General features: G+C 49.5%; 1 protein-coding gene across 4 annotated transcripts in view; it reads left to right on the top strand.

Annotated features, from left to right (window-relative positions):
• LOC134966532 (zinc finger protein 182-like) overlaps window positions 1-24633 on the top strand; it is a 243477-nt gene that overhangs the window by 48316 nt on the left and 170528 nt on the right. For all 4 annotated transcript variants that reach the window (XM_063943335.1, XM_063943334.1, XM_063943332.1 and 1 more), the window contains one exon: window positions 12651-12779. In XM_063943335.1, coding sequence (XP_063799405.1) covers window positions 12756-12779 — 24 coding nt within the window. In that variant the 5' untranslated portion in view covers window positions 12651-12755. The remainder of the gene's footprint in view (window positions 1-12650; window positions 12780-24633) is intronic.

Here is a 24633-nt window from a genome sequence, read left to right as displayed (position 1 = left end):
TGTCACAACTGAGGGCTGGTGAAGGTAACTGGAAGCCTCAGTTATAGGGGCTGACGGGTACCAGAACTTAGGGGGAGTGAGTGGACTCCTAGACATGCGTTAGACAGTAGCAGTAAGTGCCCGACTGGAGATAACTTTGAGGGTGTTTATTAAATGAAAAGTCATATAAGGTACAATGAAACAAATAAAAGTCACAGGTGAGTATAATACAGCTGGTTAGGACCAGTAATCCGAAATGAGCGTGAAAGTTCAGTACAATACTTGGGAACCCAGGTGAGGTATAACGTGAGGCTGAGATTAGCAGGTGAACTGTAAATAGTACTGGGGTGCTCAGGTAAATTATAAATGAAGCTGGTGTTCGTAGATGAACTGTAGGCGAGGGGTTCGCAGGAGAACTGAAGAAGAGGCTGGGGTTCGCAGGAGAACTGTAAAAGAAGCTGGGGTTCATAGGAGAACTGTAGAAGAAGCTGGGGTTCGCAGGAGAACTGTAAAAGAAGCTGGGGTTCGCAGGAGAACTGTAAAAGAAGCTGGGGTTCGCAGGAGAACTGTGGGTAACTGAAGAGTGGCTACTTTAAAGCCGGAGCATAACCCTTTTGTTAGCACTGGGTGCGGAAGCAAGATGACAGGCTGCACCACAGGGCTTAAATACTGGAGAGCTGGAACAACACCGCTAGGGGAAACCACCAGGGAGTCAGGCTGAACTGCAGGAGAAGTCCACAGTGAACTGCACACTGTATTCACAGAATAGACAATGGAAGCACTGACAATCTTCTGGGAGCTGGGACAGGATATTTATACCTGCTGCATAACAGGGATTGGTCTGGCAATTATAACACGGCTCCAGTAGCACTGGGGATAGGTGAATGGGGATCATGTGTCAAAGTCTAAGATGGCTGCGCGTGGAGGGTTGCTTGAAGTCTATTTACACTCTTACAGAAACAGAAGGGGAACTAAGTCCTGTGAAGCATGAGTACAAACAACAATGGCGGCGGAGGCCGCAGCAGCCGGACTCCACGCACCCAGACGCGCACAGTGGCCACAGGGATGGAAGTGGCGGCCGGGGCACACCGAGGACGCGCATCCAGCAGAGGACCACAGGCGCGGCAATGACGGCCGCGACGGGGCTGAGAGCGCCGCACCACCGTGAGTACATTTACTGAGGAGGCCGCTGATACCAGCGCTGTAGGCAGTAGCCATAACCATAGTTAAAGCCCGGCCCTAGCTCGCTGAGCCAATCTCAGGAGACATCTGACAGGTAGAAAATGATGTCTCAGTACCCGGATCGTGACATACCTGAGACAGGCTCACACTTCCAAGTCTTCTAAGCCCAAACCTAAATGTTTTTGGGCCGCCCGTCAGCCTGCTTCCAAACCGTACAAGCCTGCTGCATGACGGGGCAGGTCCCCCCCTGGGGGACCCCAGGGTGGGAGGCCGACTTCTGCAGTTCGCCCAGGCATGGTTAAAGACTACTACGGACGCTTGGGTACGCGATCTCTTTCAAGAGACGTCCCCCTCGCCGGTTTTGCTCAACGGTTATCCCTTCGAATCTGTTAAAAGCACAAACTCTACATTTGGTTGTCCAATCCCTCCTGGTGGGTGATAGTGCCGGTGCCTCTGTCTCAGAGGCAGGGGATACTATTCCACGCTGTTTCTAGTTCCGAAGCCTAATGGATCCTCCCGGCCTATACTCAGCCTCAAATCTTTAACAAATTTGTGAGGGTGTCCAAATTCCGTATGGAAACTGCGTTCTATTGTACTGACTTTGGCACCCAAGGACTATATGGTATCACTGGACAAACAGGATGCTTACCTACACATACCTATTGCCATGTCGCATCAGCAATATCTTCGGTTTGCTATTGGCAACCTTCATTATCGGTTCCAAGCCTTGCCTTTCGACTGACCACGGCTCCTCTGATCTTTGCTAAGGTCATGGCGGTCATGACGGCGCTTCTCCGCCATCAGGGTCTCAGGATCCTGCCGTATCTGGACGACTTGTTGATATTGGCGAACTCCACAGAGGTTCTCCTCCGTCATCTGGAATTGATGGTCCAATTCCTACAAGCCCACGGGTGGCTCATCAACTGGAAGAAATCCTCACTGGTCCCTGCTCAGAGCATGGTGCACCTGGGGGCATTACTGGACACACACAACCAACGTTTGTTCTCGTCTCCAGAGAAGGTCATGAAACTTCAGGACAGAATCAGATGCTTCCTCTCTCGCCAAAGAGTGTCGATACACTCGGCGATGCAAGTACTAGGCTTCATGTTGTCGGCTTTCAACATGGTAGAGTATGCTCAATTTCATTCCCGCCCTCTGCAGAGGTTAATCCTTTCCAAGTGGGACGGCCTGCCTCACCGGATCATGTCTCAAATGATCTCCTTGACTCAGGAGGTTCGTCTGTCACTGAGTTGGTGGCTACGGGACCAACAGTTGAGCAGGGGTCGTCCCTTCTGGATTCCCAACTGGGTCCTCCTAACGACGGATGCCAGTCTGCGGGGTTGGGGCGCGGTGTTGGAGAAACACTTTTTCCAGGGTCTCTCCTCCCGATAAACATTCCGTAATTGCGGGCAGTGTTTGATGCATTGACACTGGCCCTGCCTTTCGTACAGAACAGGCCTGTTCAAGTACAATCAGACAACGCTACCACGGTGGCGTACATAAATCATCAAGCCGGCACTCGAAGCCTCATGGCAATGATGGAAGTGTCAAAAATTCTTCTATGGGCGGAACGCCATCTGCCAGCAATATTTGCAGTGTTCATTCTGAGGGTCATCAACTGGGAAGCGGACTTCCTCAGTCATCAGGACGTACACGCCGGGGAGTGGAGTCTTCATCCGTAGGTCTACCAGATGTAGACCTGATGGCGTCTCGACACAATCACAAGGTTCCAGTCTTCGGATCAAGGACAAGGGATCCTCGAGCAGCATTCGTGGACCCACTGGCAATTCCATACGTGTTCCCTCCAGTGTTACTCCTGCTCAGGGTAATCCGGAAGTTCAAGCAAGGAGGAGGAGTACTACTTCAAGTCGCTCCAGCGGGGCCCAGGCGGCATTGGTTTTCTGACCTGAAGGGTCTATCAAGCGGGCTTCCTCTTCTACTTCTAGGTTTTGTCAGGCCCTTGTGTCTACCTGGCTTTGACGGCGTGGCTCTTGAGGCTTCACTCCTGAGTGGCAAAGGATTCTCCGAGGCGGTTATTCAAACTGTGTTGAAGGCCCACAAACCAGCTTCTGCATGGATTTATTACAGGGTCTGGAATTCTTATTTCTCCTGGTGTGCTGCTAAGAATTATAATGCATACACGTTCAGAACTTCCAGACTTGGCTTTTCTGCAACAAGGCCTAGACTTAGGCTTTCGTCTGGCCTCCCTCAAGGTTCATATCTCTGCCTTGTCAGTGTGGTTTCAGAAAAAAAATGCGTCTATTCCTGATGTTCATACTTTGACTCAGGGTGTTTTACGGATTCAGCCTCCCTATGGTGGTCATTCCGAGTTGTTCGCTCGTTGGCGATTTTCTCTATATTGCGATTAGTCGCTTACTGCGCATGTGCAAGGTTCGCAGAGCGCATGCGCTTAGTTATTTTACACAAAAGTAAGGTATTTTACTCACGGAATAACGAGGATTTTTCATCGTTCTGGTGATCGGAGTGTGATTGACAGGAAGTGGGTGTTTCTGGGCGGAAACTGGCCGTTTTCTGGGCGTTTGCGAAAAAACGCTGGCGTTTCTGGGAAAAACACGGGAGTGTCTGCAGAAACGGGGGAGTGTCTGGGCGAACGCTGGGTGTGTTTGTGACGTCAAACCAGGAACGAAACTGACTGAACTGATCGCAATGGCTGAGTAAGTCTGGAGCTACTCAGAAACTGCTAAGAATTTTCTATTCGCAATTCTGCTAATCTTTCGTTCGCAATTCTGCTAAGCTAAGATACACTCCCAGAGGGCGGCGGCTTAGCGTGTGCAATGCTGCTAAAAGCAACTAGCGAGCAAACAACTCGGAATGAGGGCCTATGTCCCTCCTGTGGCTCCATGGAATCTGACTGTTGTCTTGAATGCCCTACAAGAGTCTCCATTTGAACCTCTTGAGTCTTTGGACTTTAAATGCCTTACGCTTAAGGTCGTGTTTCTGCTGGCTATTGCATCTGCTAGGAGGGTGTCGGACTTAGGCGCTTTGTCCTGTCGACCACCCTGTCTGATATTTCACAGTGACTGGCCAGATCCTCCCATCTTAACCAAGAGATTGTGGTTCTGGCTTTTATCTCTTCTGGTTTGTCCTCCAAAGAGCAGTCTTTGGATGTGGTACGGGCTCTCCGTATTTACATGGAGAGGACTGCCTCTATCAGGAGGTCAGATACCCTTTTTTACATTTTGGTTTTCACAAACGTGGCTGGCCTGCGAATATGCAGACCTTGGCCAGATGGATTAGAATGGTGATTGCACAAGGCTATGCGCAGGCTGTACTCCCAGCTCCTGCTGCTATCAAAGCCCATTGTACTCGGTCTGTTGGACTTTCTTGGGCGGCGCGTCCGCTGAACAATTGTGCAAGGCGGCTACGTGGTACTCGTTGAACACGTTCATTAGGTTCTATGCTTTTGATACTTCCGCCTCCCAGGATGCTTCCTTTGGACCCGACCGGGTTCTTGTGCCCGCCACGGTGCGTCCCCTCCCATGAGGAACTGCTTTAGGACATCCCCGATGTATTCCCTGTGGAACACTGTGTACCCCACTGCAGAAAAGGAGATTTATGGTAGACTTACCATAGTTAAATCTCTTTCTGCGAGGTACACTGGATTCCTCAGGGCGCCAACCCTGACGCATTTAGCTTCTTTGGGTTTGTGTGGCATTAGCCACTGGTCCCTTTTCCTGTCGTGAGAATGTGGTTCTATGTGACTAACATCTGCCGTCTTTTACCTGCTTACTGCATTGGACTGGTTAACGAAACTGAGCTCCAGTGTCCGGAGGCGGGGTTATAGAGGAGGCGGTGCAATGCATCCTGGGAACAGTCAAAGCTTTAGCCCAAAGGTTCTCAAACTCGGTCCTCGGGAGCCCACACAGTGCATGTTTTGCAGGTAACCCAGCAGGTGCACAGGTGTATTAATTACTCACTGACACATTTTAAAAGGTCCACAGGTGGAGTTAATTATTTCACTTGCGATTCTGTGAGGAGACCTGCAAAACATGCACTGTGTGGGCCCCCGAGGACCGAGTTTGAGAACCTCTGCTTTAGCCTTCTGGTGCCTCGGATCAAGATCCAACTCTACACCCCGATGTATTCCCTGTGGAACCCAGTGTACCTTGCTGAAAGAGATTTAACTATGGTAAGTCTATCATAAATCTCCTTTTTAAAACATGGTTGTTTGTTTTTTGGGGGTGGGGGAATCTGTTTACATCTTTGAGTCTAATTGTAATGTTAACTTCCCTAAACCTAGTCATGTGATATACCACATTATACTGTAGCATGCTATGTTTTAAATAAAATGTGTGTGTGTGTTCCACAGGGAATACATCGGGGTGTAGAGTTGGATCTTGATCCGAGGCACCAACAGGCTAAAGCTTTAATATTAAACGTAGATTTTTGTATGCTCACAAGTGCCAAACACTTGACATTTTCAAGCCCTCTTAACTCAAAAACATAAAATGACAGACTTATCGTCAGCGTTGATGTTCTATTCAGTATTCAGTATACAGAGTACAATAAAAATTGGGAAACTTGAGGTAAATAAGTAATAACACATTGTATCAGTGAATTAATTGCAGTTAACATCTATTGCACTCAGCATTGGAGACTGATAGACAACAGGGCTGGCTTGTAAGCCATTGCCATTATATTGGTACCAGTGTCGTGCCGCACCTGGTGTAAACGAGGCTTACATTCTACTGGTTTTCCCGTAGTAAACCGCATCTACCCTTGCTGAACTGGAATCAAAATGTGACTTTTTTTCAGAGTGCATTTTCTGCTTGCTCTTCCTTCCAGCTGGGCATAAGCCCCACAGGGGCTAAACATGGCTGCTGTGTTTTCCTTCAGCTCTTTCCCAGTGTGGCTAGAACTTCATCTTGTGACTATTAGTTGGGCTGAGCATTCACAGAACATAATGGGAAAAAATCATGAAAACTGGCGCACAGATAACAGTGCGAAATCCAGTGTTCTCAGTACAGCTACAATCAGTCAGAATAGCTAATCACACACTCTGTTTAAACTGCAAACAGATGACGTAGTTGAACCAACAGTTTTGTCTTTTAAATAGTTTTTCTCTAACGTCCTAGTGGATGCTGGGGACTCCGTAAGGACCATGGGGAATAGACGGGCTCCGCAGGAGTCAGGGCACTTTAAGAAAGAATTTGGATTCTGGTGTGTTCTGGCTCCTCCCTCTATGTCCCTCCTCCAGACCTCAGTTAGAATCTGTGCCCGGACGAGCTGGGTGCTACTTAGTGAGCTCTCCTGGGCTTGCTAAAAAGAAAGTATTTTGTTAAGTTTTTTATTTTCAGAGAGATCTGCTGGCAACAGGCTCTCTGCTACGTGAGACTGGGGGGAGAGAAGCAGCCCTACTCACTGAAGATAGGTCCTGCTTCTTAGGCTACTGGACACCATTAGCTCCAGAGGGATCGTACACAGGATCGCACCCTTTGTCGTCCGATCCCGGAGCCGCGCCGCCGTCCCCCTCGCAGAGCCAGAAGACAGAAGCCGGTGACAGAAGCAAGAAGACTTCGAAATCGGCGGCAGAAGACTCCAGTCTTCATATGAGGTAGCGCACAGCACTGCAGCTGTGCGCCATTGCTCCCACACTAAACCCACATACTCCGGTCACTGTAGGGTGCAGGGCACAGGGGGGGGCGCCCTGGGCAGCAATTAGAGACCTCTTTGGCAAAAGTTTGCATAATATACAGTTGGGCACTGTATATATGTATGAGCCCCCACCAAAATTGTACATGAAAGCGGGACAGAAGCCCGCCGTCGAGGGGGCGGGGCTTCTTCCTCAGCACTCACCGGCGCCATGTTTTTTCTCCACAGCACCGCTGAGAGGAAGCTCCCCAGTCTCTCCCCTGCAGTTACACGGTAGAAGAGGGTAAAAAGAGAGGGGGGGGGGCACATAATTAGGCGCAAAAATCAATATAAACAGCAGCTACTGGGTTAACATTAAGTTACTGTGTTATTCCTGGGTTAATAGCGCTGGGGTGTGTGCTGGCATATTCTCTCTGTCTCTCCAAAGGGCCTTATGGGGGAATTGTCTTCAGATGAGCATTCCCTGAGTGTGTGGTGTGTCGGTACGTGTGTGTCGACATGTCTGAGGTAAAAGGCTCCCCTAAGGAGGAGATGGAGCAAATATGTGTGTGAGAGGGTGTCTCCGTCGACAACGCCGACACCTGTTTTGGATATGTGTAATTAAGTGCTAAGGTGAATTTATTGCACAAAAGATGAGAGAACAGACAGGAAATCTACCCATGTCTGTCCCTATGTCGCAGAGACCTTTAGAGTCTCTCAATGCTCACTATCCCAAATAATAGACACTGATATCGACACGGAGTTTGACTCCAGTGTCGACTACGATAATGCAAAGTTACAGCCAAAATGGCAGAAAAGTATTCAATATATGATTATTGTAATAAAAGATGATTTGCATATCACTGATGACTCATCTGTCCCTGACACAAGGGTACACATGTTTAAGGGGAAGAAAGCTGAGGTAAATTTCCCTCCTCTCATGAGGAAAAAGAGCGGGAATCTCCAGACAAGAGACTGCAGTTTCCCACAAAGAATTCTCAGGCAGTATCCTTTCCCCACTAGGGCCAGGATATGTTGGGAATTTTCCCCTAGGGTGTCACGTTTGCCCAAAAGGTAGCCCTGACGTAACAGCTATTCTCAGGGGTCCTGCAGATAGCGTGCACATGCTGGTACACTACTCAGACCGGCGATTGTGTCGGCATGGGTTTATAGCGCTGTGGCAGCGTGGACAGGTACCTTATCAGCAGAGATTGAGACCCTAGTATGTATATAGATATACATATGTATATATAGAGATATATATATATATATTAAAGATGCTGTCTTAAGAGATATGTATATATAAAACATGCCCAAAGAGACATGAGTATACTGGGTCCTAGAGTCAAAGCTATGTCAATTTCTGCTTGACGTGTCCTGTAGAATATGCAACGGACAGATGATGCCGACTTAAGAGGCATATGGAAGGCTGAGGATTGTGTGGAGAAGGGTTCTCGAACCAGGTCTCCACAGCTATAGCTGGTAATTCTGATATTTTGCCTTATATTCCTGCACAGCCTAGGAAAGCACGACATTATCAAATGCAGCCTTTCGAATAAAGAAACAAGAAAGTCCGAGGTGCGTCCTTTCTTGCCAGTGGCGGGGGCAGAGGAAAGAACCTGCACAACACAGCTAGTTCCCAGGAACAGAAGTCCTCCCCGGCCTCTACAAAAATCCACCGCATGTCGCTGGGGCTCCACAGGCGGAGCTAGGCCCGGAGGGGGCACGTCTTCGTAAGTTCAGCCACAAGTGGGTTTACTCCCTGTTAGATCCCTGGGCAATAGATATTGTGTCTCAGGGATACGAGCTGGACTTTGAGAAGATGCCCCCTCACCGACGGCCCTGCCGGCTTCCCCCCACGAGAGGGAAACAGTGTTAACTGCAATTCACAAATTGTATCTTCAACAGGTGGTGGTCAAGGTTCCCCTCCTTCAACAAGGAGGGGGTTATTATTCGACCATGTTGTAGTCCCGAAACCAGACGGTTCGGTCAGACCCATATTGAATTTAAAATCCCTTAACATATACCTGAAAAGGTTCAAGTTCAAGATGGAATCGCTAAGAGCGGTCATTGCAAGCCTGAAAGGGGGAGATTTTATGGTGACCTCGGGACATAAAGGATGCATACCTTCATGTCCCCATTTATCCACCTCATCAGGCGTACCTCAGAATTGCGGTACGGGATTGTCATTACCAATTTCAGACGTTGCCGTTTGGTCTCTCCACGGCCTTTAGAATATTCGCCAAGGTAATGGCGGGAATGATGGTGCTCCTGCGGAAGCAAGGTGTCACTATTATCACGTACTTGGACGATCTCCTCATAAAAGCGAGATCAAGAGAGCAGTTGCTGAACAGCGTATCACTTTCTCTGGAAGTGTAACGGCAACACGGCTGGATTCTATATATTCCAAAGTCGCAGTTGGTTCCTACAGCTCATCTGCCTCTCCTAGGCATGAGCCTAGACACAGACCAGAAAAGGGTTTATCTCCCGATAGAGAGAGCTCAGGAGCTCGTGACACTAGTCAGGAATCTATTAAAACCAAAACAGGTGTCAGTGCATTACTGCACTCGAGTCCTGGGAAGGAGGGTGGCGTCATACGTGGCCATTCCCTTCGGCAGGTTCCATGCGAGGACCTTCCAATGGGACTTACTGGACAAGGTCCGGATCACATCTTCAGATTAATCACCCTATCCCCCAGGGCCAGGGTGTCTCTCCTGTGGTGGCTGCAGAGTGCTCACCTTCTCGAAGGTCGCAGATTCGGCATTCAGGACTGGGTCCTGGTGACCACGGATGCAAGCCTCCGAGGGTGGGGGGCAGTCACACAGGGAAGAAATTTCCAAGGGCTGTGGTCAAGGCAGGAGACTTGCCTTCACATCAATATCCTGGAACTAAGGGCCATATACAACGCCCTAAGTCAAGCGGAGACCCTGCTTCGCGACCAACCGGTTCTGATTCAGTCAGACAATATCACCGCAGTGGCTCATGTAAACCGCCAAGGCGACACAAGGAGCAGGGTGGCGATGGTAAAAGCCACCAGAATTCTTCGCTGGGCGGAGAATCACGTAAGCGCACTGTCAGCAGTGTTCATTCCGGGAGTGGGCAACTGGGAAGCAGACTTCCTCAGTAGGCACGACCTCCACCCGGGAGAGTGGGGACTTCATCAAGAAGTCTTCATGCAGATTGCAAGTCGGTGGGAACTGCCACAGGTGGACATGATGGCATCCCGCCTCAACAAAAAGCTGCAGAGATATTGAGCCAGGTCAAGAGACCCTCAGGCGATAGCTGTGGACGCACTGGTGACACCGTGGGTGTTCCCGTCGGTCTATGTATTTCCTCCTCTTCCTCTCATACCCAAGGTGCTGAGAATCATAAGGAAAAGAGGAGTGAGAACAATACTCTTTGTTCCGGATTGGCCAAGAAGGACTTGGTATCCAGATCTGCAAGAAATGCTCACAGAGGACCCGTGGCCTCTGCCTCTAAGACAGGACTTGTGCAACAGGGGCCCTGTCTGTTCCTAGACTTACCGCGGCTGCGTTTGACGGCATGGCGGTTGAACGCCGGATCCTAGCAGAAAAAGGCATTCCGGATGAGGTCATTCCTACGCTGATAGAGGCTAGGAAGGATGTGACGGCTCAACATTATCACCGTATATGGCGAAAATATGTTGCTTGGTGTGAGGCCAGGAATGCCCCTACGGAGGAATTCCAGCTGGGCCGTTTTCCTTCACTTCCTACAGTTGGGAGTGACTTTGGGCCTGAAATTGGGTTCCATTAAGGTCCAGATTTCGACCCTATCCATTTTCTTTCAAAAAGAACTGGCTTCTCTTCCTGAAGTTCAGACGTTGTAAAGGGAGTGCTGCATGTTCAGCCCCCTTTTGTGCCTCCAGTGGCACCTTGGGATCTTAACGTGGTGTTGAGTTTCCTGAAGTCACGCTGGTTTGAGCCACTCAAAATCATGGAGTTAAAATTTCTCACGTGGAAGGTGGTCATGCTATTAGCCTTGGCTTCAGCTAGGCGTGTGTCAGAATTAGCGGCTTTGTCACATAAAAGCCCCTATCTGGTTTTTCCATATGGACAGGGCAGAATTTCGGACCCGTCCACAATTTCTGCCAAAAGTGGTGTCATCTTTTCATATGAACCAACTTATTGTGGTGCCTGTGGCTACTCGTGACTTGGAGGATTCCGAGTTACTAGATGTGGTCAGGGCTTTTGAAGGTTTATGTAGCCAGAACGGCTAGAGTCAGGAAAACTGAGTCGCTGTTTATCCTGTATGCACCCAACAAGCTGGGTGCTCCCGCTTCAAAGCAAACTATTGCTCGCTGGATCTGTAACACGATTCAACAGGCTCATTCTGCGGCTAGATTGCCGCTTCCAAAATCAGTAAAAGCCCACTCCACAAGGAAGGTGGGCTCTTCTTGGGCGGCTGCCCGAGGGGTCTCGGCATTACAGCTTTGCCGAGCAGCTACTTGGTCAGGTTCGAACACTTTTGCAAAGTTTTACAAGTTTGGTACCCTGGCTGAGGAGGACCTTGTGTTTGCTCATTCGGTGCTGCAGAGTCATCCGCACTCTCCCGCCCGTTTGGGAGCTTTGGTATAATCCCCATGGTCCTTACAGAGTCCCCAGCATCCACTAGGACGTTAGAGAAAATAAGATTTTACTTACCGGTAAATCTATTTCTCGTAGTCCGTAGTGGATGCTGGGCGCCCGTCCCAAGTGCGGACTTCTTGTGCAATACTTGTGTATAGTTATTGCCTAAATAAGGGTTATGTTTGGTTGCATCAGGGTTGATCTGATGCTCCGTTGTTGTTCATACTGTTAACTGGGTAAATTTATCACGAGTGATACGGTATGATTGGTGTGACTGGTATGAGTCTTGCCCTGGATTCCAAAATCCTTTCCTTGTACTGTCAGCTCTTCCGGGCACAGTTTCTCTAACTGAGGTCTGGAGGAGGGACATAGAGGGAGGAGCCAGAACACACCAGAATCCAAATTTTTTCTTAAAGTGCCCTGACTCCTGCGGAGCCCGTCTATTCCCCATGGTCCTTACGGAGTCCCCAGCATCCACTACGGACTACGAGAAATAGATTTACCGGTAAGTAAAATCTTATTATTCTTCATTGCCAGTAACTAAACATCTTTAGGAGGATGCTCCAGCAGGGTCTCACCTGCCAGGTACAAAGGGGTGTGGTATGAAAGGTCGACCACAATTAGGTCGACAGTGTCTAGGTCGACCACTATTGGTCGACAGAGATTCTAGGTCGACCGGTCAATAGGTCGACATGAGTTTTTTTTTTTATGCGTGTTAATTTCTCCATACAGTGACCGGGAATCCCAGTTGGTGCACCGTGTCCCCTCGCATGGCTCGCTTCGCTCGCCATACTTCGGGCAAGGTGCTTTGCTACCGCTGTGCTCTGCACAGGTTATTATTCCCAATCGTAGTCCATGTGGATCGTTAAGTATGAAAAAGTAAAAAAAAAGAAAAAAATTGTTAAAAACTCATCTCGACCTTTTGGCCCGTCGACCTAGTTACGATCGACCTAAGTGTGGTCGACCTAGAGACTGGATGCCGGCACAAAGTACTGTGCTTCCATTTCCCCACTTACTGTCCTACTGCAGTTACTTGATTGAATAGAAGGATGTTTCTAAACATAAATGAGTTTATTCTGCCTCGGATGTTGCAGTATGAAAATAAGTGTAAATTCAGGAGCAGATTTGCCAGGTAGAAGAGCTAATGTAAGAGGGTGAGTTTTGTATATGTAAATGTAACAAAACAGAATAATGCCATGTGAGTTCTGAGAACTAACATAGAACATTTTCATTTTTGGGTAAATATATATTTTTTTTTTACAGTGACTGGAAAAGTCATGTTGTTCTCTTCTTTCTCTCTGGCTCCTGTAGGCTTCACTAAGAATTGTCCGTTGCTGGACCTTGCTCCAGTCTTCACACGGGCTTGCAGTTTTCTGCTCAACATTTGTTTTATTAGAAGAAGGATAGAGTACAGACATGGCCGGCCATGTGTCTCCTACGGTAAGATGCCAATGGGATTTTTAATGTACTGAACAAATCTAATTAAAGGATACGTTTAAGCTGGAAATCTAAAATGACAATGATATAAAGAGCAAGAGACGCAGAGTTTTGCTTTTACAGTCATTGCTGTTCTAAATTTCAGGCTTAAATATACCAAAAATTGCTTAGTAAAGGTACATCTAGCTATTTAATGAGTTTAATTGAAACATATTTTATTTCCTTTTAGTAATAAAGTTCAGTCTTTTGTGAAGAGCTGCATTGTATATTGGATGAAAGTCAGCCCTGTGTGACACATTCGCCATACGCTGTACACACAGAATTGGGGCGCATGCACAGTGCGACTCCGATGCATGGCAGGCACATAAGCATAGGCTGTTTCCTTGAATATTGGAATAGAATCCGGCCCAGTATGTGGCCGTTAATTTTCTAAAGGTTCGTCCTCAAGCATCTGTGGAATATTGTGTGGTCCTGTAACCATCTCGGTTTTCCAACATTGGGCCTGATTAAATTCAGCTCGAATTGAATAGCGCCGGGAAGGAGCCCCCGGAGCTATTCAATTCAGAGTGATGTTATGCTCGACTAGAGGATTTCTTCTTGCACCCCTCTCGGCAAAACTACTGGCGCATGCTGTTTTCTGCCCTCAGTACGGCAAAAACAGCATCGTGCCAGGACTTAAATCGGTGAATGCCGGTTCTCTACACTAAACACCATGTTTAAGATGCAGAAATCGGCATTCTCCGACAACGTTGTGCTGAATTTAATAGGTCCGGGACCTCCTTCCTGGTGCTATTCAATTTGTGCTGAATTGAATCAAGTCCATTGTCCGTAATTAAAGTACAGTATCTAGTAGGTGATCTGATTTCATGGTAGAACAGCCTATCCACAAGGCATCTTTGACACATGATAGACTGCAGGCTCACAGCATTGACGCTACTGCTGTACTTGTATGTTTATACACTAGAGATACATTAGCCTGAAACTTGTGTATGCATTGAAGTAATATTTTTACCTAAAGAAAACATAATCCGTATCTGGGAGGTAATTTGTTATGATGTATTAAAATCATGTGACCTTTTCCCCAGTGAATCTATATTTCTCTTAACGTCCTATAGGATACTGGGGTCCATTTAGTACCATGGGGTATAGACTGGTCCACTAGGAGCCATGGGCACTTTAAGAATTTGATAGTGTGGGCTGGCTCCTCCCTCTATGCCCCTCCTACCAGACTCCGTTTAGAAAATGTGCCCGGAGGAGCCGGTCACGCTGAAGGAAGCTCCTGAAGAGTTTTTTGCATTTATTTTATATGTTTGTTATTTTCAGGCAGGGCTGGGTGGCACCAGCCTGCCTGCTTCGTGGGACTTGGGAGGGGGTTGGGGGGGGACAGCCCAACCTCTTGAAGGGTTAATGGTCCCGTTCCCCGCTGACAGGACACTGAGCTCCTGAGGGAACTGTTTGCAAGCCCCACCACGGCGAGCGTACATTCCCGCAGCACGCCGCCACCCCTAACAGAGCCAGAAGAGTGGTGAGTACTGAGCCGGCGTCCCGGTTAATGGGGCGCTGCCCATTATGGCGGCACGAGGGTACGGAGATGCACGGCTTCTAAACGGGTTGGAATGCGTCTCCAGACACAGTACACTACTGCGTCTCAGTACACTGTACATGGCACCCATACTGGCAACATAGCCTTAAAACGGTTTCTGTCCATTTTAAGCACCAAATTCCTCAGCCAGTATAAAAAAAGCAGGAAGACCGCGCGCTATAAAATGTGCGGGGCTTCACTATGAGATCCAGCAGCTCACCAGTGCCATTTTCCCTCTGCAGTGGACACAGACACTGACTGACAAGGACGCGTAGCTCCTCCAGTGTGACTCCAAATTACCTCAGCGGTACCAGGGGGTCATAGGGGGGGGAGCGATAAATAGTGTAATAAGTCCCCTATCATGGTACTTAGTCTGCTTGGCATTAGCGGTTAGGATGCGGTGGGGGCTTGCCCCAAACAACTCTGTGTCTCCCTGAAGGGCTCTTTGTGGGTTAATTGTGCTTAACCTTTTCCTGTGTGTGTGTGCTGTCACATTTACATTATGTCAGGCAGAGTGTGTTTCTTGTACAGCGGAGTGTTTCTCTTCACCAGGGGGCTCACTACTGGGTACTCAGGGTTCATAGAATAACGGGACTGAACCAGAGTGGGTTAATTCTCTGAAAGGAATGATCTCCACTCTTTCTACAGAATTGTCCTGCAATGAGAAAGAGACGCAATGCTTAAAGACTGTGGATGAGTTTATGAGCAGAGACTCAGTCCCCAAAACAGCGTCTCAATCCCCTCCCATTTGTCTGCAAAAGCGATCTCTGGCCCACATCCTGCAGTCTGACTCTGATGCTGCAGGGTCAGACTTGGAGGAGGGTGAGGTAGACTTGGAGAGGGGGGGGGGGGGGTGCGGCTCTGTCACAGGGAATAGAGGCTCTAATAGAAGCTATCAGAGATGTTCTGCATATACCTGATAAGGAATATGTTAGAGGAATGTGAGGAATCTTATTTTAATGTAAACAAGAAGTCCTCAGTCACTTTTCCTGTGTCAAAGGAATTGAATACCCTGTTTGAAGAACCATGGGTTAATCCCGATAAGAAATTTCAGATCCCTAAAAGGTTACTCTCATCTTTTCCCTTTCCTCTGGAGGATAGGAAAAAATGGGAAAATCCACCGATAGTGGACGCATCAGTCTCTAGGCTGTCACAAAAAATTCTATTGCCTGTTCCTGGTGCAGCCTCCCTAAAAGACATGGCCGATCATAAAATTGAGACTACACTCAAATCATTGTACACAGCTGCTGGGCTGGCCCAAAGACCCACTATTGCATGTGCGTGGATCACAAAAGCCATTGCAAAATGGTCAGGTAACCTAATTGAGGGGTTAGATTCCTTGTCTAGGGGGGATGTTTTACTCCTGCAGCATGTACAGGACTCTGCAAACTTTATGGTGGAAGGCATAAAAGAGATAGGCTTGCTTAATGCACGCACCACCGTTATGGCAGTGTCTGCACGCAGGGGCTTGTGGCTGCACCAGTGGACTGCTGACTCTGACTCCAGGAAAGGCGTGGAATGCCTACCATTCACAGGAGAGGCCTTGTTTGGAGATGAACTAGATAAATGGATCTCCACAGCTACTGCGGGTAAGTCTACATATCTTCCTTCTGCAGCCCCCCCAACCAAGAAGACTTATTCAGCTTCTAAGTTACAGTCCTTTCGGACGGCCAAGTGCAAGGGCAAAGTCAGAGGTGCTTCTGCGTCCTCCAGCGGCACAAGAGGTAAACCACGCAAGCCAGCAACTGCAGGTGCTCAGGAACAGAGCTCAGGCTCTGCTTCCTCAAAGACTACAGCATGACGGTGGACCGCAATGCCTGGAAGGCTGTCAGGTGGGAGCCCAACTACAATTCTTCAGTCACATCAGGTCAAGTTCGTGCCAGGATCCCTGGGTCATAGATCTTATTTCTCTTATGTCCTAGAGGATGCTAGGGACTCCAAAAGGACCATGGGGTATAGACGGATCCGCAGGAGCTTGGGCACACTATAAAGACTTAAACTGGGTGTGAACTGGCTCCTCCCTCTATGCCCCTCCTCTAGACCTCAGTTAGAATTTGTTATCAGGAGTGATGGGACACACACTAGGGGAGCTCTACTGAGTTTCTCTAAAAGACTTTGTTAGGTTTTTTATTTTCAGGTAGACCTGCTGGCTACAGGCTTCCTGCAGCGTGGGAGTGAGGGGGGAAAAGCAGGACCTACTTCTTCTTAGTTCAAGGGTTCTGTTTCTCGGCTACTTGACACCATTAGCTCCAGAGGGTTCAATCACTTGGTGCGCCTAGCTGCTTGTTCCCGGAGCCGCGCCGTCAACCCCCTCACAGAGCCAGAAGACAGAAGCCGGGTGCGTATGAGAAGATCAGAAGACTTCAGTGACTGCAGAAGACTTCAGTAACGGAGGTAACATGCAGTGGTCACGCTGCTCTCCATGCTCCCACACACCAACGCACTCACAGGGTGCAGGGCGCTGGGGGGGGAGCGCCCTGGGCGGCATATTGCTGAGGTTTTTATCGCTGGCGGGGGGTCATATTTAGGTGCCCGGGCACCGGGTATGTTCACCCCGCCAGTGTGCTGCAAAACGGAGGGAGTAGCAGCGGTAGCGCTGGCCTCCCTGCTCCCATTTACCAGCGCCTATTGCAGGGTGCAGGGCGCTGGGGGGGAGCGCTCTGGGCGGCATGATTCTAAGTGCTTCGCTGGCGGGGGGACATACTTAGGGGCTCGACCGCCGGGTATGTTCACCCCGCCAGTGTCCCGGCAAGACGGAGGGAGTAGCAGCGGTAGCGCTGCCCTCCCTGCTCCCGTTTACCGTCGCCTATTGCAGGGCGCCGGGGGGGGAGCGCCCTGGGCGGTATATTTCGCAGTGCTTAGCTGGCGGGGGGGACATACTTAGAGGCTCGGACGCCGGGTATGTTCCCCCGCCAGTGTACCGCAGCGCGCGCGGCGCTCACGGCTCCCACTGCTCCCATACACCAACGGCTTCCGAGGGTGCAGGGCGCAGGGGGGGCGCCCTGGGCAGCGATTGCTATATTGCTCATTAGAGACAATATATACATCCCCCCCCAGTTCAATATATACAGGGTTAGGTTGAGCAGGCTTTAGCGTGCCGATTAGGGGCGGAGCTTAGCCCTCACAACGGAGTCAGCTCCATTTTCTGCAGCTCCCCGCTAAGCCTTGCTTTATAGTATGGAGGAGAGGGGGCACAGTGATTTTTAGTGCTATATGGTAGATATATAGCATTCTGTTTATAATGGACGCATAATCTTTGTTGTGTTATGATTTTCAGTGTTTTCCTTTCTATTACCCACTATCGGTTAGTCGACATATGTCGACATGTGTGAGGGCTTTGTTACAAGCTGCTGTGGGGACATTAAGTATTAGCAGGTTGGTGTTTGTGTGCTTATAAAAGTAGACACGCCATGGGAGACACAGTTGTTGGTGGGTGCCCTGTCGGCATCAACGGTATTACTGGGTAAAAAGATTGACAGGCTGTTATGGCCGGGTACCTGTATATGTAATTATAGGTATATATAGTGGGAGTGTTATTGAATTTATATACGCTTCCTTCAGACCCCTCGGGGCTCCAAGATTGTTATTTTTTGCCCGCTTACTATTCCCTGCTGTCGACATCTACTAAGTTTCTGTCGGCCATAACGTTCCTGGTAGATCCACATCTGGGGCATATCAGCACATTCAGAACACATTACTGTCACCGGGGACCTAACGGGTCTGGACAATCCAATTCTGTATATGTATATATATATATTTATATATGCATAGTTAGGATATGTGTGTCATATGGTGTATTACATTATGTATATCCATGAATGCTGATATAATAGTATTTCTTCTCATGTGCTGGTCGCTCTGTTGATTAGGCTCCAGTTCGGCTGTGACGAGTTGGTATTCGAGTCTCTCAAGGAGTCCGAAGGCTTATTCTCTTCCTGTCGCTGAGAGAACATTGTGGCAGTCACCTCCTGGTCGACGCGGAGCCCGGTCGAAAAGGATCATACACGGGAAGCTAAGTGATATTTGTCCAACGTCCTTGAGGATGCTGGGACTCCGTAAGGACCATGGGGAATAGACGGGCTCCGCAGGAGATAGGGCACTTTAAGAAAGCTTTGGATTCTGGGTGTGCACTGGCTCCTCCCTCTATGACCCTCCTCCAGACCTCAGTTTTACACTGTGCCCAGAGCAAGATGGGTGCACTGTAGAGAGCTCTCTAGAGTTCTCTGCTTGAAAGCATTTTTGTTTGGATTTTTCTTCTACTTTTTACTACTTTTTCACAGGGAGCACTGCTGGCAACAGGCTCCCTGCATCGAGGGACTGGGGAGAGAGGAGCAGACCTTCTTGTCAAAGATAGGCTCTGCTTCCTCGGCTACTGGACACCATTAGCTCCAGAGGGGGTGAACGCAGGTTGTTACTGGGTGTCCACCCCCGGAGCCGCGCCGCCGTTCTCCTCACAGAGCCAGAAGTACAGAAGTCAGAAGACGTCTCAGGCGGCAGAAGCCTTCAACTTCACTGAGGTAACGCACAGCACTGCAGCTGTGCGTCATTGTTCCCATACACCTCACACACTCCGGTCACCGTAAGGGTGCAGGGCGCAGGGGGGGGGGGAGGGGGGCGGCGCCCTGGGCAGCAATATAAACCTCTGCATGGCAAAAAGACTATATACATGTACAGGTGGGCTCTGTACATATATATAAAAGAGCCCCCGCCATATTTTCCTAAGTTTGAGCGGGACAGAAGCCCGCCGCCGAGAGGGCGGGGCTTCTCCCTCAGCACTCACCAGCGCCATTTTCTCTCCACAGCACTGCTGAGAGGAAGCTCCCCGGACTCTCCCCTGCTTACACACGGTGAAAGGGTGCTTAAAAGAGAGGGGGGGGGGGGCACATAATTGGTGGTTTACATATTACACAGCGCTGCTGGGGAAAAACATCTTGTTTTAGTCTCCAGGGTTATTGCGCTGGGGTGTGTGCTGGCATACTCTCTCTCTGTCTCTCCAAAGGGCCTTGACAGGGATACTGTCTTCAGAAAAGGGGTTCCCTGTGTGTGTGAAGTGTGTCGGTACGCCTGTGTCGACATGTTTGACGAGGAAGACTCGCTTACGGTGGAGGGGGAGTGTTTGAACGTCAGGTTGCCGTCGGCAACGCCGACACCGGAATGGGTGGATATGCTGAATGTCTTGAATGCAAATGTAAATCTATTGCATAAAAGGTTAGACAAGGCAGAAGCTAGGGATCAGTCAGGTACCCAGTCCGTGCCTGTCCCTGTAACGCCAGGCCCGTCGGGGTCTAGGAAGCGCACCATATCCCAGATCGATGACACAGATACCGACACAGATTCTGACTCTAGTGTCGACTATGAAGATGCAAAATTACAGCCGAAGGTGGCTAAGGGTATACGGTACATGAGTATGGCCATTAAAGAGGTTTTGCATATTACTGAGGAACCCCCTGTCTCTGACACGAGGGTACACATGTATAAAGAGAAAAAGCCTGAAGTCACTTTTCCATCATCATTTGAGTTAAGTGAATTGTGCGAAAAGGCTTGGGACTCTCCAGATAGGAGACCACAAGTTCACAAAAGGATTCTTATGGCGTATCCCTTTCCACAAACTAATAGGATACGCTGGGAATCTTCACCAAAAGTGGACAAGGCGCTGACACGCTTGTCCAAAAAGGTGGCACTGCCTTCTCCGGATACGGTTTCCCTCAAGGAACCGGCTGATCGCAGGCAGGAAATTACCTTGAAGCACATTCACACTCACTCCGGTACTATTGCTAGACCGGCTATGGCGTCGGCCTGGGTTTGTAGTGCAGTTGTGGCATGGGCAGATTCCTTATCTGCGGAGATTGACACCTTAGATAGGGATGCCATTCAAATGACCATAGAGCATATCAGAGATGCTGCCTTGTATATCAGAGATGCTCAGAGAGACATTTGTTTACTAAGCTCGAGAATAAATGCTATGTCTATTTCAGCTAGGCGACTCCTGTGGACTCGGCAGTGGACAGGAGATGCCGATTCTAAGCGGCACATGGAGTCCTTGCCGTACAAGGGGGAGGAGTTGTTTGGAGACGGCCTCTCGGACCTAGTCGCTACGGCTGGTAAGTCGAATTTCTTACCTTATGTCCCCCCGCAGCATACTAAGAAGGCGCCTCATTATAAAATGCAGTCCTTTCTTTCCAATAAAAACAAGAAGGTGCCGGGATCGTCCTTTGTTACCAGAGGAAAAGGCAGGGGAAAGAAGCTGCACACAGCTAGTTCCCAAGAGCAGAAGTCCTCCCCTGCGTCTGCAAAATCCACCACATGACGCTGGGGCTTCCCGGGGGGGAGGCAGATCTGGTGGGGGCTCGTCTTTGGTTTTTCAGCCACGTCTGGGTTCAATCGCAGGTGGAACCCTGGGCAATAGACATTGTTGCTCAGGGATACAGGCTGGAATTCAAAGACTTGCCTCCTCGCCGGTTTTTCAAATCGGCTCTGCCGACTTCCCCATCAGAGAGGGAGTCCGTGTTGATAGCAATCCAAAAATTGTATGTTCAACAGGTGATTGTCACAGTTCCTCATCTCCAGCAGGGAGAGGGATATTATTCAACCCTGTTTGTGGTCCCGAAACCGGACGGTTCGGTCAGGCCCATTTTAAATCTGAAATCTCTGAACTTGTACTTGAAAAGGTTCAAGTTCAAAATGGAATCACTCCGGGCGGTCATCGCCAGCCTGGAGGGGGGGGACTGGATGGTGTCCCTGGACATAAAGGATGCAGACCTTCATGTTCCAATATTCCCCCCTCATCAGGCATTCCTGAGATTTGCAGTGCAGGACTGTCACTACCAATTTCAGACGTTGCCGTTTGGGCTTTCCACGGCCCCGAGGATTTTCACCAAGGTAATGGCGGAAATGATGGTGCTCCTGCGCAGGCAGGGGGTCACAATTATCCCATACTTGGACGATCTCCTAATAAAGGCGAGATCTCGGGAGAAGTTGCTGGACAGCGTGTCTCTGTCCATGAAGACGTTGCAGCTACACGGCTGGATTCTCAATATACCGAAGTCCCAGCTAATTCCTACAACGCGTCTGACCTTTCTGGGCCTGTTCCTAGACACAGACCAGAAAAAGGGTTTTCTTCCGATCGAAAGGGTTCAGGAACTCATGACCATGGTCAGGAACCTATTGAAACCAAAGAAGGTTTCAGTGCATCAGTGCACGCGGGTCCTGGGAAAGATGGTGGCTTCATACGAGGCCATCCCTTTCGGCAGATTCCATCCGAGGACTTTTCAATGGGAGCTTTTGGACAAGTGGTCCGGGTCCCATTTACAAATGCATCAAAGTCTCCCAGGACCAGGGTATCTCTCCTGTGGTGGCTGAACAGTGCTCACCTTCTAGAGGGTCGCAGGTTCGGCATTCAGGACTGGGTCTTGGTAACCACGGACGCAAGCCTCCGAGGCTGGGGAGCTGTGGCACTGGGAAGAAATTTCCAAGGTCTCTGGTCAACCCTGTAGACTTGTCTCCACATCAACGTCCTGGAGTTGAGGGCCATATACAACGCCCTGCGCCAAGCGGAGAGCTTACTACAGAGAAGACCGGTTCTGATTCAGTCAGACAATGTCATGGCAGTGGCTCATATAAACCGCCAAGGCGGAACAAGGAGCAGAGTGGCCATGGCAGAAGCGACCGGGATTCTACGCTGGGCGGAAGGCCATGTAAGCGCGCTGTCCGCGGTGTTCATCCCGGGGGTGGACAACTGGGAGGCGGACTTCCTCAGCAGGCACGACCTGCATCCGGGGGAGTGGGGACTTCATCAAGAAGTCTTTGCACAGATTGCGGATCGGTGGAGCCTGCCTCAAATAGACATGATGGCGTCCCGTCTCAACAAAAAGCTAAAGCGGTATTGCGCCAGGTCAAGGGACCCTCAGGCGGTAGCGGTAGATGCTCTGGTGACACCTTGGGTGTTCAGATCGGTCTATGTGTTTCCTCCTCTTCCTCTCATACCCAAGGTGTTGAGAATTGTAAGAATAAGCAAGGTCAGAACAATCCTCATTGTTCCAGATAGGCCACGGAGGACTTGGTATCCGGAACTACAAGAGTTGCTCACAGAAGATCCGTGGCCTCTTCCTCTAAGGTAGGACCTGCTGCAGCAGGGGCCCTGTCTGTTCCAAGACTTACCGCGGCTGCGTTTGACGGCATGGCGGTTGAACGCCGGATCCTAGCGGAAAAAGGAATTCCGGAGGAAGTCATTCCTATCCTGATCAAGGCTAGGAAAGACGTGACGTTAAAACATTATCACCGTATATGGCGGAAATATGTTTCTTGGTGTGAGGCCCGAGCTGCTCCTACGGAGGAGTTCCATTTGGGCCGTCTACTTCACTTCCTTCAAACAGGAGTGACCTTGGGCCTAAAATTAGGGTCCATAAAGGTCCAGATTTCGGCCTTATCCATTTTCTTTCAAAGAGAATTAGCCTCTCTTCCTGAGGTACAGACTTTTGTGAAGGGGGTGCTGCATATTCAGCCTCCCTTTGTGCCTCCGGTGGCGCCCTGGGATCTTAACGTGGTGTTACGTTTCCTCAAGTCACCTTGGTTTGAACCACTTAAAACTGTGGAGTTTAAATACCTCACATGGAAAGTGGTCATGTTGTTGGCGTTAGCTTCGGCGAGACGTGTTTCAGAATTGGTGGCTGTATCGCATAAAAGCCCATACTTGGTTTTTCACGTGGATAGGGCAGAGTTGAGGACTCGTCCTCACTTTCTGCCAAAAGTGGTTTCATCTTTTCATGTGAACCAACCTATTGTCGTGGACTTGGAGGGTTCTGAGTCCCTGGATGTAGTCAGGGCGTTGAAGATTTATGTGACCAGAACGGCTCGGATCAGGAAGACTGAAGCTTTTTTTGTTCTGTATGCGGCCAACAAGGTTGGCGCCCCTGCTTCAAAGCAGACTATTGCTCGCTGGATCTGTAACACGATTCAGCAGGCGCATTCTACGGCAGGATTGCCGTTACCGAAATCGGTTTAGGCCCACTCCACTAGGAAAGTGGGCTCTTCTTGGGCGGCTGCCCGAGGTGTCTCGGCATTACAGTTGTGCCGAGCAGCTACTTGGTCGGGGACAAACACCTTTGCAAAGTTCTATAAGTTTGATACCCTGGCTGAGGAGGACCTCCTGTTTGCTCAATCGGTGCTGCAGAGTCATCTGCACTCTCCCGCCCGTTTGGGAGCTTTGGTATAATCCCCATGGTCCTTACAGAGTCCCAGCATCCTCAAGGACGTTAGAGAAAATAAGATTTTACTTACCGGTAAATCTATTTCTCGCAGTCCGTAGAGGATGCTGGGCGCCCGTCCCATGTGCGGACTTCTTCTGCAAGACCTGTATATAGTTATTGCTTACATAAGGGTTATGTTATAGTTTTCGGTGATACCGTGGCTATGTTGTTGTTCATACTGTTAACTGGGTAAGTTATCACAAGTTATACGGTGTGATTGGTGTGGCTGGTATGAATCTCGCCCTTAGATTTACAAAAATCCTTCCTCGTACTGTCCATCTCCTCTGGGCACAGTTTCCCTAACTGAGGTCTGGAGGAGGGTCATAGAGGGAGGAGCCAGTGCACACCCAGAATCCAAAGCTTTCTTAAAGTGCCCTATCTCCTGCGGAGCTTGTCTATTCCCCATGGTCCTTACGGAGTCCCAGCATCCTCTACGGACTACGAGAAATAGATTTACCGGTAAGTAAAATCTTATTTCTCTGACGTGGATGCTGGGGACTCCGTCAGGACCATGGGGATTAGCGGCTCCGCAGGAGACAGGGCACAAAAGTAAAAGCTTTAGGATCAGGTGGTGTGCACTGGCTCCTCCCCCTATGACCCTCCTGCAAGCCTCAGTTAGATTTTTGTGCCCGGCCGAGAAGGGTGCAATCTAGGTGGCTCTCCTAAAGAGCTGCTTAGAGTAAAAGTTTTGTTAGGTTTTCATTGAGTCCTGCTGGCAACAGGCTCACTGCTACGAGGGACTTAGGGGAGAAGAAGTGAACTCACCTGCGTGCAGGATGGATTGGCTTCTTAGGCTACTGGACACCATTAGCTCCAGAGGAATCGAACACAGGCCCAGCCATGGAGTCCGGTCCCAGAGCCGCGCCGCCGACCCCCTTGCAGATGCCGAAGAGTGAAGAGTGAAGAGTGAAGAGGTCCAGAAACCGGCGGCAGAAGACTTTTCAGTCTTCAGTCTTCATGAGGTAGCGCACAGCACTGCAGCTGTGCGCCATTGTTGTCAGCACACTTCACACCAGCGGTCACTGAGGGT

Source organism: Pseudophryne corroboree, chromosome 10 (assembly GCF_028390025.1).
Source record: "Pseudophryne corroboree isolate aPseCor3 chromosome 10, aPseCor3.hap2, whole genome shotgun sequence".
NCBI classification, from domain to species: Eukaryota; Metazoa; Chordata; class Amphibia; order Anura; family Myobatrachidae; genus Pseudophryne; species Pseudophryne corroboree.
Note: the sequence above shows the minus strand (reverse complement) of the source record. Positions and strands in the feature narration are given on the sequence as shown.